This window comes from Podarcis melisellensis (genome assembly GCF_964234715.1).
Source record: "Podarcis melisellensis genome assembly, chromosome: 7".
In the NCBI taxonomy this organism is placed as follows: Eukaryota; Metazoa; Chordata; class Lepidosauria; order Squamata; family Lacertidae; genus Podarcis; species Podarcis melisellensis.
In genome coordinates, this window is record NC_138539.1 from 35,933,713 (window position 1) to 35,946,862 (window position 13,150).

At 40.7% G+C, this 13,150-nt stretch overlaps 1 protein-coding gene across 8 annotated transcripts in view; it reads right to left on the minus strand.

The window, feature by feature from the left end:
• CHD7 (chromodomain helicase DNA binding protein 7) overlaps positions 1-13,150 on the minus strand; it is a 143,020-nt gene that overhangs the window by 60,872 nt on the left and 68,998 nt on the right. For all 8 annotated transcript variants that reach the window (XM_081917498.1, XM_081917500.1, XM_081917493.1 and 5 more), the window contains one exon: positions 12,706-13,136. In XM_081917498.1, the coding sequence (XP_081773624.1) occupies positions 12,706-13,136 (431 nt within the window). The remainder of the gene's footprint in view (positions 1-12,705; positions 13,137-13,150) is intronic.

The following is a 13,150-nucleotide window of genomic DNA, read 5'->3' on the forward strand; positions in this document are numbered from 1 at the left end:
ATGAAATAACATATATATCCAATATTCACTTCTGTCCCCCTTCCCAATTTTAAGTTCCTAAAACACCTATATTCATTGCTTCTGCGAAACATATTTGTGGCTTTTAACCTAAATACTCAAAATTAACGTCAGAAGAAAAAAAAGACAGGAGATATCTGAACATTTATAAACTGAAAACACTGTGTTTCATAAAATAGTCTATAACATAAGGTACCTTAATTAAGTGCTCCATTTCTTTTTTAATATAGCAGTTGAAGAATACAAATTTTAAATATTTGTTATTTAAACTCAGATTATGAAGAACAATATACGCACACACACAATGTCTATGAGAACCTGACATTACTAAGAATGTTTGATATCTTTAGAAGGGATACAAGACCATTTTTTTAATCAATCTGTACAACAGTTCCTTTTGCAACTGCCCTAGTGTGTATACTACACATGGACAGAAGTCTCCCCTACTATGAGGCTCCATTTCCAGCATTTATTTCCGCTCTAACTGCCACAAATTATACAATACTACAGCTGAACACTGGGCCCCTTTCCTTTCATCTGCACGCCAAGAGCAATCAGATTACCCTGGTAACCAGTGGTCACATGACCAGCACCTGCTCTTTTGGCTGGATGCCACTGACTAAAGCCATCTGCTTCCCTCAATCAGCTTTCAAACATTCTCAACACCTGCGCTGCAGCATTTTGTGGTTTCTTTTATCAAATCAGTGCAAAACTGCTTCCCAAACTTTACATATTTCTCAAATTTGTTTAAATCAAAGGTAAGCCTGTCGTAGTTGAGCTGCTGCCAGGTAAAGCAAGTTGACAGGCTAGTGCTTTTTGCTGGTGACCTCTATAAATCAGAGCTAAGCATACCATTTAATTTAATAACAGTTAGTGTACCCTGGGTGCACTACTGCATTTGAGTAACTGGCGTAACATATTGAAGAACAGCACAGGGCAGGTTTGATAAAATGTCAATTTGCTGAAAGGCTAGAAAGTGCTAATGATTCCGTCTTTTCTATTGTTCAGGACATAAAGAATCTCCAAGTGCTTGCAACATAGGAGGTTTCATGCAAGCCACATAGTGAAATTTAAGCAGAAAATCTGTATATTCAGAAAGCTTCCTCCCTTCTAGCTAGCTAGTAATAGCTAAGAGTATGAACTAAAACATTTTCATCACTGGCGACCTACCTCAAGTGTAGATAGACTTCAGTTCTGCAGAATCTACTTTTGTTTTTTTACTAGAACCTCAGTGTCCACCATCCATAGCAAAGTGCACAATATTGGCTCAGGGAGACAGGCATACAGTTAAAAAGCAGGGTGCCTTCAAACACATGCTCAGCCCAGGAATTTGTTTTCGTTCACAGGACTGAGCTCTATCCTTTCACACAAAAATTCAATCCTAATTTCTGCCCAAGCTTTATTTCAGCAGCCTATTTTTTTTGTTTCTGCTTTATTGTTGCTATTGTTGACTGATGGAAAGTTGGGAATCTTTATAAATCTACTGCAAGTCATCCAGTAGATGCTGATTTACCTTCTGCTCGTCCATGACCTATATAACTCAACTTCCCTCCCTATGCAGTATTCTGACATGGGACTTCCAATAGTTGCTATATTCCTTCTAAACAGAAGCACGCACACTATTCATACAAGAGGGATGACAACACACCTAGAATCCAATTTATTTCAACTCCAAATTTCAGACAAATAGCCAAGCCCAGGAAACCTATCTGTTTAATAAAATATTTGACAAATTAAAGGAAACAGTTTGATAAGGATTGTCTGCATTCTGTAGCAGGCAGTTTAGAAAGAAAAGTTGAAGATATGCTCTGTCTCAGCTTCAGAGCATTTACATCCCTGGTCTTCAGCTTGGTGATAAACAATAGAGATTTCACCTGCTGATTTGGAACATTAACTGTCTACAATGGGCAACAATTACTTATAGTCCAATTTCAAAGGCATCCTAAAGGTATTCATAGCCACATTTGACGCAGGTGGCGCTGTGAGTTAAAGCCTCAGCGCCTAGGACTTGCCGATCGAAAGGTCGGCGGTTCGAATCCCTGCGGCGGGGTGCACTCCCGCTGCTCGGTCCCAGCGCCTGCCAACCTAGCAGTTCGAAAGCACCTCCGGGTGCAAGTAGATAAATAGGGACCGCTTACCAGCGGGAAGGTAAACGGCGTTTCCGTGTGCGGCTCTGGCTCGCCAGATGCAGCTTTGTCACACTGGCCACGTGACCCGGAAGTGTCTCCGGACAGCGCTGGCCCCTGGCCTCTTGAGTGAGATGGGCGCACAACCCCAGAGTCTGTCAAGACTGGCCCGTACGGGCAGGGGTACCTTTACCTTTACCTTTACTGCATATACACCCTCCCCCCCCCCCAAAAAAAAACATAGCCATTATCTGCATGCACACAATAACATTCATACACCTAATCACTGTATTCATAATTAGTACATTTGGGACAACTGGAGACTGCACTGCTCTTACAAGTATTATTTATTGTAAAAAAATTGTAGAGGGGAAATTACAAGTATTTTGTAGCAAGATATGTTGACGTTTCACACATGCACAGAATCAAGCCTAAGTTAAGACATCCTATACAACATGGATAAGCTATGTCAAGTATGGTATAATGATGCGGAATGGACAAAATAGCACACTAGTAAAATAAGGTTAGAGATAAAGAAATACAGGGAACACTAAAAAGAATAGTTAGCAACACAGCAGCAGAAAAGGCGTCAATGGCAGGGACTACAAAAGCAACTACTGCCAAACATGCAGCTGAGACAGAAGCAACCAACAGGGCCAAATCAACCAATCCTGAAGCAGTAAATTTAGCATTTGATGTAATTGGAAATATATTTGTTTACATGCTTATCCTACAAATTTCCCGAAGCTCGAGGACAGGCTATGCTGCCATCATCATTTATACATAAAAACAAAGAATTCACATATTAAACAAGTTTGTAATTACTAAATTAAATAAACAGGTGCTAAAACACAACACTCTTTACTACTCAAGCCCTGCATTCAAAAGGCTAGCCAAACAAGTATGAGAGTCTAGTTTGAGAGTCTCTCTCTCTCTCTCTCTCTCTCTCTCTCTGTGTGTGGGTTTGTGTGCGTGTGTGTGAATTCTACAATCTTCAGGCACTTACCAAGAGCCGCACTCTATGAAACCTTGAGAACATCATCATCATTTCATCTTATTAGTTGCTTAATACAAAATGTCTTTATACCTATATACAGGAAACACTAATAGGTCAATAAACCTTGTACTTTGGCCATTGCTGCGGCGGGGACAGGGACAAATCAATTGTGGGCCTCTAATTGTGGGTCTTCTGCATCATCTAGTGGGGTATTATTTCTTATGCTTATATGGTCAACATTCACCATCCATGCCAGCTTGAGGGGTGCCAACTTGGATAAAACATTGGGGGGGGAGGGAGAGATAAGCCCCACCCCACTTAATTGATCACAAGATGTGGTGTTTTCACACCATTTGAATGGCAATGCAAACCAACTTTGTGGGGGCCTGGCCCCCTCAACTACAGTGGTACCTCGCAAGACGAATGCCTCGCAAGACAAAAAACTCGCTACACGAAAGGTTTTTCCGTTTTCGATTTGCCTCGCAAGACGAATTTCCCCTATGGGCTTGCTTCGCAAGACGAAAACGTCTCGCGACGTCTAAAAACAAAGACATGTTTTGTTTATAAAGTTAATTTATTTTCCCTTCAGTTTTTGAACTGCTCTTTACAGTATGTGTGACTTTAAAGAGCAGTTAATAAACTGTTGTTGTACCAAATTTGGCTTTGTTTAGACCTTTTTTGACCATAGGAACGCATTAATTGATTTTCAATGCATTCCTATGGGATTTCGTGCTTCGCAAGACGAAAAATTCGCTAGACGACAAAAATTGCGGAACGAATTAATTTCGTCTTGCGGGGCACCACTGTAGTTTATGGGGGAGTGAGGGGACATCTACCCCTAGGAGTTAGCTCCTATGCTTGGGAAATATGGATGCCTTGATTTATATAGGTGTGTTACCGCTTGGGGGTATATTGTATGCTGCATGCGGCATGCTGTAATACCCTGCTACTGTAATGGTCAGTGATGGTGAGATCGTCAGTAATGATAACTATACTTCCATAAACCATTTTTTAAAAAATACTTTGGGAAACTAGGCATAATCTCAGGTAAAATGGGCTCAATATATACAGTCGTACCTTGGAAGTCGAACAGAATCCGTCCCAGAAGTCCGTTTGACTTCTGAAACATTCAACTTCCAAAGCGCGGCTTCTAATTGGCTGCAGGAAGCTCCTGCAGCCAATCGGAAGCCACAGAAGCCTCCTAGGATGTTTGGAACACTCGCTTCTGGGTTTGCGGCGTTGGGGAGCCGGAACGTTCGACTCACTAGGCATTTGGGAGCCGAGGTATGACTGTACATTAAGACCAGCACATTAAATTTTGCTGAGAACACTGTTAGTAGTCAGAGGAGACAAAAAAAAATGTACAAAAATATCAGCAAACATTCTGTGCTAGGAGATTGTGTGTGATCAGGCTTTCACCTAAGCCAAACCATGACTTAGCACAGGGGTCGGCAAGGCTTACCAGGCAGGGGGCGGATCACTCCCACAGAGATCCTTCGTGGGCCGGGCTGGCGCAGCACGATGCAGAAAGTTGTGTCTCCACATATCCATGGCACCAGAAATCACGCCTGAGCAGAAGTGATTACCAGCGTCTGGGCATGCACAGAAGAGATTTCCGGAGCCACGGAAGAGAGTCCCTGGACTATGCTGTGCCAGTATAGGGCAGTGTGCGGGGACTCGCCGAGTGGGCAGCTTGGTTCGGGGGCGGCTCATGGGCCGGTTAAACAGCCTCCGTGGGCCACTTTCGGCCCATGGGCCTTACGTTGCCAACCCCTGACTTAGCAGGAGTGAGAAAGTATGTGGGCTCCTGGTGAGGAGACTACAGCCAGTTCTCCCCAGTTTTTCTGTTGCTGTACCATGGTTTGACTTAGCGTGTCACCCAGACCCAGGCTCATAGTTTAGTTCTTTCCAGAGAAATAACAAGTTGTAACCAAGGTTTGTCCTATGGTTTGAAGCTCATGGTTTGTCTGCGAGATCTAAACCATGAGACTGGATTAGGATGACACACTAAGCAATGCAATGGTATAACTCAGCACAACAGCAGAATGACTAGAAAGGAACAAAGCAGTGACAATCTCTCTGGAATTCTGTACATTTTCTTGTTTGTGCTAAGCAGCTAAGCCATGGTTTGGTTTAGTATAGTGTATGAATGAGGACAGAATGATCTGCATCAGTTAGAGCTGTTCAGTAGTGGAACAGTCTCCCACAAGAGGTGGTGGACTCTCCTTCCTTGGAAGTTTTTAAACAAAGGTTGGATGGCCATCTGTCATGGATGCTTTAGCTGAAATTCCTGCATTGCAATGGGTTGGACTAGATGACCCTTGGGTCCCATTCCAACTCTATGAACCTCTGGAAAATCAAGGAAAGAAACACGTAAAGCATATTACAAGGACCAAACTCACAGGGGCTATCTATGACAGAGGGTTAAAGAATTCTCATAAAATGGAATTGATGAGAAGTTTTCCTATTCACAAAGTGGCAATGTCAAGAGCAGATCCAGAATGAACCCACAAGATATAAGGTCAAGTTACAGAGAAAATAAATTTCATCAGTGTCAGGTATTCCCAATTTCCCCTTCCCAACATATTAAAAAGCCTGACAACTATGATTACTTTAGAATGAGATTATCTAGAATTAGAAATCGGTTTATTTGCATCCAGACCCCAGTCAGATACACTGAATAAGCACCGATGAATCAGAAGCTGGATCAAATGAAAAATGGAACTATGGCTTCTAACAACCAGTCTTAGAAACTGAGATATGAAAGCTAGGAGCTAAATGGCCCCTTAAACTTAGGTTATGAGCACAACGGAATGTCTAGGCGTTTTTTGAATAATAGGAATACAAAACAGAAAATGAATGAACAGCAGCTAAAATATTATGTTGATTTTTCACATGGTCTAGTCCTTCCCCAGCCCACCCCCACTAATACTCAGAGCTCAGAAATAGCTCACACTAATGAAATTCCCTGTCGCAAAATGTGCCTAGAACAACAGGAATTTCGAACACTATGATGGTACTAAACTTCATGTCTCTTAAGCATCATTTCACACTTAAACATGATGATACTAAAAATAAGGATTTTACATGCAGGATAGATTTTACAAAAGACAACAACCAGAGTGCTGGCACTCTTTGGTTCCCTTTGCACTTCACCAAGATGTATTCTATCCCATAGAATAACATATATTAAAGGACACTGCAATGATATAGGTATACTAAGTGCATAGATCTTTCAGACATCTTTTCAGTAGATTGCATAGCAGGTAGAGAGATGTACTTGAGATATTTTCACACACTCACTTATTCACACCCACACCCCAGCTATGTTAAACTTGTAGAGAAGCATAAGACTGTAAGCAGGATCCTGCTGGATTGGACCAAAGGCCTGTCTTTTCCAGTGTCCTGTTACCCAGAGTGTTTAATTAGATACCTATGAGAAGACCACAAGGAGGACTTTTTTTAGTATGTATAACCTACCGTGGGGTGTTAGAGGAGGGATAGAATATATGTTGGGGGACATGTTGTGCTCCTTGTGGGGTAGTTTGTTGGTCTTAGGTCTCCACCCTGCACTCAGGCCTCACCTGTGGCTCCTAGAAGCTGTCGGCATGTGACTGTGGCCACACCTCAGGAAATGGCTTTGACTGGCTGGCTAAAGCAGGTGAGGGTAGCCAATGAGTTTCAAACCCTTGATGAGTTAGGGACTTCCCTAGCATGCGAAGACAGCTACTGTGATTAGTGACCCTTGGCAGCCTCATTTTCAATGAATTTGTCAAATCCCATTTTAAGGGGTCACTACTGACCAAGCATCTTCCATGAATGTGTGAAGGGCCCTGTTTGCACCAATGCAAAGAGAATTCTGTGTTTTAAAAAGTTTTATGGCACCCATTCAGAGCTCAGAATTATGTAAGTTAACTTAATTTTCACAGCAGTTTTATATTCACAGTCACATGCATACATTAAATTATATTTCTACCTATAAGGGTGCATCTCTCATCTTGCAAAATCTATCCTAGGTCACTTATACTCCCCAACTTTCCACAGGTAAAAGGCTACAGAGTTTGGGTGTGCAAATTTCAGACTATTCAGAGGCTAGACCACTATGCTGTTCAGATGCATTCTTTCCCATGAATAATCAATGAATAATCTAGGGAGAAAGATAGAAGAAAAGGAGACACTGGAACAGAATCATAGAATTGTAGAGTTGGAAGGGACCCTGAGGATGATCTAGTCCAACCCCCTGCAGTGCAGGACTCTTTCACCCAATGTGGAGCTTGAACCCATGACCCTGGCATTAAGAGTCTCTTGCTCTACCAACTGAGCTCTCCCACACTGAGTTATCCCAGAAAATGAATTCAACACGATTACCTGGTCCACCTTACACTACACAAATCTATAGATACACATTACTTCACTTTCCATCCTTCCATCCTACAGGTCAGAAGGGAAAGAGACCCTTCAAGTGCAAAAACAGAAGCAAGCCTACTAGCTATCCCCAAGCAAAAAGGAAAATGCTCTTCTTTCTCACTTCCTCTAAAGTTGCCTAGGGTTGCATGTCCTTAACCTTCATGGACCACTGGACCAGCTATATAAGCTTTCTATTGAAACTTCTGCAGCCCTTCTGGGGCAGTAACTATAAGCTTATTGGCACATACAAAACCACACACTTCTCAACCCAGAAGATCACTCAACCAACTCAGTTCTTGGCTGCAATGGAATGCACAGTTGGAAGACTTACTGAACTGAACATTTGGGATACACAACAGGCAGAAGAATTATACAATTTGCAATCCCTGTTTACATAAATAAATGTTGGATATTTAGTTTCACATGTCTCATTGAGTTGTAAAACACCATTGAGAAAGGATGCTTCAGTCTGATCACAAATTGTCCTAAAATTGTGAACAAACTTTCTCTTAGTTTTGAGTTTCACAGTAATTATTTCCTATATTACCTCTGCAATTAAATACTATAAGAAAAATGTGGCGTGACAAACACCAAGGAAAACCACAAGAGTTTACTTTCCCAGCATGCTCTGCCTTTACTTGATAGGTTTCATCACAATTTCTCAAGGTTAAGTCTATTCAAATTCAGTGCTATCAACAAGAGTCAATTCATAGTCATCTGTACTCTCTCAGAACACTGCAGGTTTTCTTAGCTTACAAATTTAAATGCAGAAAACATTTTAAAAACAGCCAAATAAGATTGTCAAAACACTGGAAAATACTGAAATATCTATACTAGTTTTGAGAAGAAGAAGAAGAAGAAGAAGAAGAAGAAGAAGAAGAAGAAGAAGAAGAAGAAGAAGAAACTGTTCCAGCAATGTTGACCCATCCTTCTTAGAAGTAGTTCTTTAGCCCGTAGACTTTAGAAAACAGAAATTTGTTCTTAACATGATTTTTTGTTGGGTTCCAGCATGGGTCCCAATTTTGTCTGTGTGGCTGTTTTCCTCAAACCATGTCCAACTGACCTCATATGTGAAATAGGGTTGCCAAGGAATGATCAGAAGCCTTAAAGTACTGGTCGGCAGTGAAAGAAAACTAGCAATGATCAACTGTAATATTATTGGGAACTCCATAGCAAGGGTAATTCCAGTAGGCTTCTTGGGAGCCATGAGCAGCTGATTGGCACTTGCAGCAAGAACATTAAGAAAAGACTGCTGGATCAGACCAACGGCACATCTAGTCCAACATCCTGTTCTCACAATGGCCAAACAGGTGCAATCAGGACCTGAGCCAAAGAGCATTCTCCCCTCCTGTGGTTTCAAGCACTGGTATTCAGAATGATATTGCCCTGAACTGTGGAGGTAGAGTATAATCATCATGTCTAGTAGTCACATACAGTCGTAACCTCCATGTATTTGTCTAATCCTCATTTAAAGCCATCCAAGTTGGTGGGCATTATTTCTTCCCATGGGATTGAGTACCATAGACGGATTTGCACTTACTGGGGCTTGCTGTAAGCACAAGTATCCTTTTGCATTGCTGGCTTAAATTGCAGATGATGATGCAAAGGCTCTTCCTCTGTAGGAGGAGCTCAAGCTGCAGCCACAAAGTAACTTTTCACTTTTAAGTCATCTGATGACATTGTGACTAACAGATGGGGACCTCACCCACCTGTCAAAATGGCAAAGTGTGCCTCTCTGTGTTCAGGACGGTTATGTTCCCTGCCCCTAGTCTGCATGGACTTTCAGTGCATACTCTCCATGCACTGGTCTTTTCCAGACCACCTTGGAGATGCCAGAGCCAGAATCTAGAAGATATGCTCTACCACTGAGTTATGTTATTTTCCCCTAAAGCCTCTTTCGGTTGGAAACTGCTGTAATTCATTACGAATGGACATTAATAGCATGCATGCTCACTTAATTCTTCCACAGAATATTGGAATAAGATAATAAGCATAAAGCAGGGCTTACATGTTTTTATATACCAATAATAATTATAACCAAAGTATTTCTCATTCAAATATCAATATATTATAAACGATTCCCTCCGGTCATACAGAAGACACAATGAGGTGGCTTCATATGCACAAAGTAGCATTCAGAACTGTCCAAAAGATCCTGCTGCCATATATATCAAACTTCTTCCTGCCCCTTCCACAGCCATGCTAGGCAGACCCCCTGACCAACCCTTACATACAGGTTGCTCCCATAGGGGGAGAAGGGCCATTTTCAATTCAGGGTAGTCACTGACAAGGTGTACGATACAACCCTTACTTGGGTGGGAGGATCAATAATTCAACAGGATGCATCCTAGGGGCTGAGCAGAAGCAAAGTAAGTCAACTGCCACTTTCAAGGACACATCCTTACAAGCTGGTGACAGGCTTCAGATACAGCTGTACACCTGCACTTCGCTACCCATGCAAAGAACTGCCTCACACCCTTAGTTATGCTATAGTGCTCAGAATTTATCCTTAGTTGAATAGATTTTAGTATTCTTATTATTTTCTTTCTCTGTAGCATTGCAGCTTATCAAGAAAATAAATGATTGGTCTGATCAGTTCAGTACGTAACTGGTTCTTGGCAGATTAATGATTTAGCCTATTGATTAGCCTAAAACCTTGATTCAATTATGAGTTTCTTAGCCTTTGGCACTACCTGGCATATAAAAACAAGTTTTCCTCACAGATGTTGCACCGCTTTCAACACAGTTTCCATTAATTCAGTAAGCTAGCATTAGCACAGGCTTTAAAATGTGCACTTATAAATAGGTTTAAAACCCATGATTAACACTACACTTTTAATTTGTTCATGCTACCTGTATAATGGTTAAGGGTGTTTTCCAATAGGCCTAAGCTTTCATTAGCCATTTCCCTTCTCTATCAGACAATACACAGTGTTAACAATAGAACACTTAATTACAGAGTAAGTACAGCAACACACTCATGCAGCTAAGAGGTAGGCCCTGGAAGTAACAGATATAAAGCTTCTTCCATAGATGCAGCCAATAGAAAGTTCTGAAATTCCACACAAACTTTGACAGAGTGACATAAATCAACCTCATTTTAGGATATCTTTTGTATTCATAAAGACAAATAAACAGTCAAGTTTGCATGTTATTATTTCTGTTTGTATTTTTGAAATATAAAGTATATAAATATTTTAAATAAAACAATAAATAAATAAATTCAAGGGCATCATTCATTGGGATGAAATATCATATCCCTTCCCCACAATAGAAGATTAGGCCCCTACACTGACAGTTTTTCTCATGGTGTCAATGAAGGTACAAAAGAACTAACATTTCCATAGAACAAAACCTGTAATAGTTCTTGTCCCCAAATAACGTAGGTTCTCTTCAATTTGTGCTCATGCAAAGTCAGTCATGTTTTCAAAGCCCAAATTACTTCCTCCAAGTGTATTACATATATGAGAAAACTGTAATCCACTTAATTTTTATTAAACTTGTTTCTTTTCCAAGGCAACTATAAAGTCTTATTGATGTTTTCCCGTTCTACTGTGCAGCTATATAGGTTCTTCCATTCAAAAGGCGGACAGTTAATCAACCCAGCTATTAAGATCTTTGTCTCTAAAATCATCGCCCAGCTGAGATATGGGGAATTGCTGTCAAATCTAAAATAGAGGTTCTGCAAAATAACTTTAGATTTGGGGGTTTCCCTGCAGTACACCGGAAGCCCACCTCAGAGCCGACTTAGGCCTTCCCTCGCTAGCAGCCAGAATTGATCTAGCCCATCTGAGATACTGGCACAGGCTAAATGCCTTCGAGGATCATACTCGGACTAAGCTCTGTTGGTTAGAGCAACTAAGGACAGGGGGCTGGGCACAAAAGTTCCAAGATAAGATTAGGGCTTATAATCTCCAAATAGAGAACTACTTAACCCTTAGCCCACATGACCTTAGAAATTGGATTTTTGATCAGGATGCCAACCAAGACTGAGCATCCATCATTGCTGTCCACTACTCTACTTGGTACCCCCACATTCAAGACCAATCATTCCAGGCCCTGTTACCTTGAGACTCTGACTTTCCCACAATCACACAGAGCCTTAGTAAAACGAAGATTTCAACAGATGCCCTTGGCATATTTAGAGGGGATCACAAATGTATTCATGGATGTAATCAGGCAGAGGACATCACACACCACCCGCTGACTTGCCCCTTGTATACAATGGCCATTTATATTGCCAATTCTTAATCGGCTTCCAGGTCAATCTGCAAAGGAAGTGACAGTTGAACTCCTAGCAGATAAACATCTATATATTACACACCAGATAGCCAAATTTGCAGTGGCAGTCAAGAAGCTCCATTCCAGCTATGTGAATGCACTCCAATCTTAAGTCTTAATGTTGTATATTTATTTTTATATTGTAAACTGTGATTACGTGTAATATTTTAGATGAAAATTTCATTTTATTCTCTGTCGTCCATTGTAAAGGCCTTTGGCTATATACAATAAAAATGATTGATATTAATGTTTTGTGACATGGAAGATACAATTTCATCTACTGCATTCCAATTCTCCAAGAGTTGACATCACCTAAGACTTATAATTATGTTTCTAAGGTAAGGAGTTGGGTAGATTATGCTAGTTTCGTTAGTTGTCTTTTGTATTAACTATGCACACCACAGAATAGAGCTAGTACATCTTTGTTCACATAACTGAGCAGAATCTGAAACCGTCCTTTAAAGTGTTATAGTGCTATGTGTGACAAGCAATTCTTGTTCTAATTAGGGATGGGGAGGGGCTTTGTGACAACAGCATTCCTCCTTTTTAATTCATTCAAAAATTTGCATTATTGATTAAAATCAAAGCCTATGATTCTTTGCCTAGAACTGTGCCTCTAATACATATCCCTAAAGTATCTGCCATTTCATACATAAAACAAGGAAACCAAAAATGAGTGCCACTACTAACAACAAAGGGTAAATGTCACTTTAGTTCATGTCAGTTAATCCTAATAAGTATTCTGGAAATCTAAAAAGAAAAAAAAGATCTTCCATTTGTTATACGTACTATATGTTTTCAAAGCACATAAATCTATTTTAAAAATAGAACATATAAAAGATTTTTTTAAAAATAAATTGGAATACTAGTACATACCTTGCCTTTTTGTTGGCCTTGGGTTTTGGTGTGGTGTTTTTTGCTTTTTTCTCCTTTGGCTCTTTAGGGATCTTAGGGGTTTTGGGAGTCTTGGGTTCCTTAGGCTCCTTCTTCTCCTTAGGTTCTTTCGGATCCTTCGGCTCTTTTTTCACCTTGGGTTTTTTCTTTTTCTTTTTCTCTTCCTGGGAACAGTCTAGAGATTTCCTGGTAGGATCCTGGCTATCAAGCCCACTAGGAAAGCCATCCTTGCCAAATCCTTTGCTGGGACCTTCTGCAACAATGTGATTGTTTTTCTTTTTCTTTTTCTTCTGCTGTGGTTGCTGCTCAATTGATGGAAGGTAATCATCACTTTTCAGTAGCTGGGCATTCGGTCCACTAACCTGAGTCATGTCTGGCACTGGTTTCTCAAGGAAGGGTTCTGACGGAGAATGCTAGGAGAAACAAA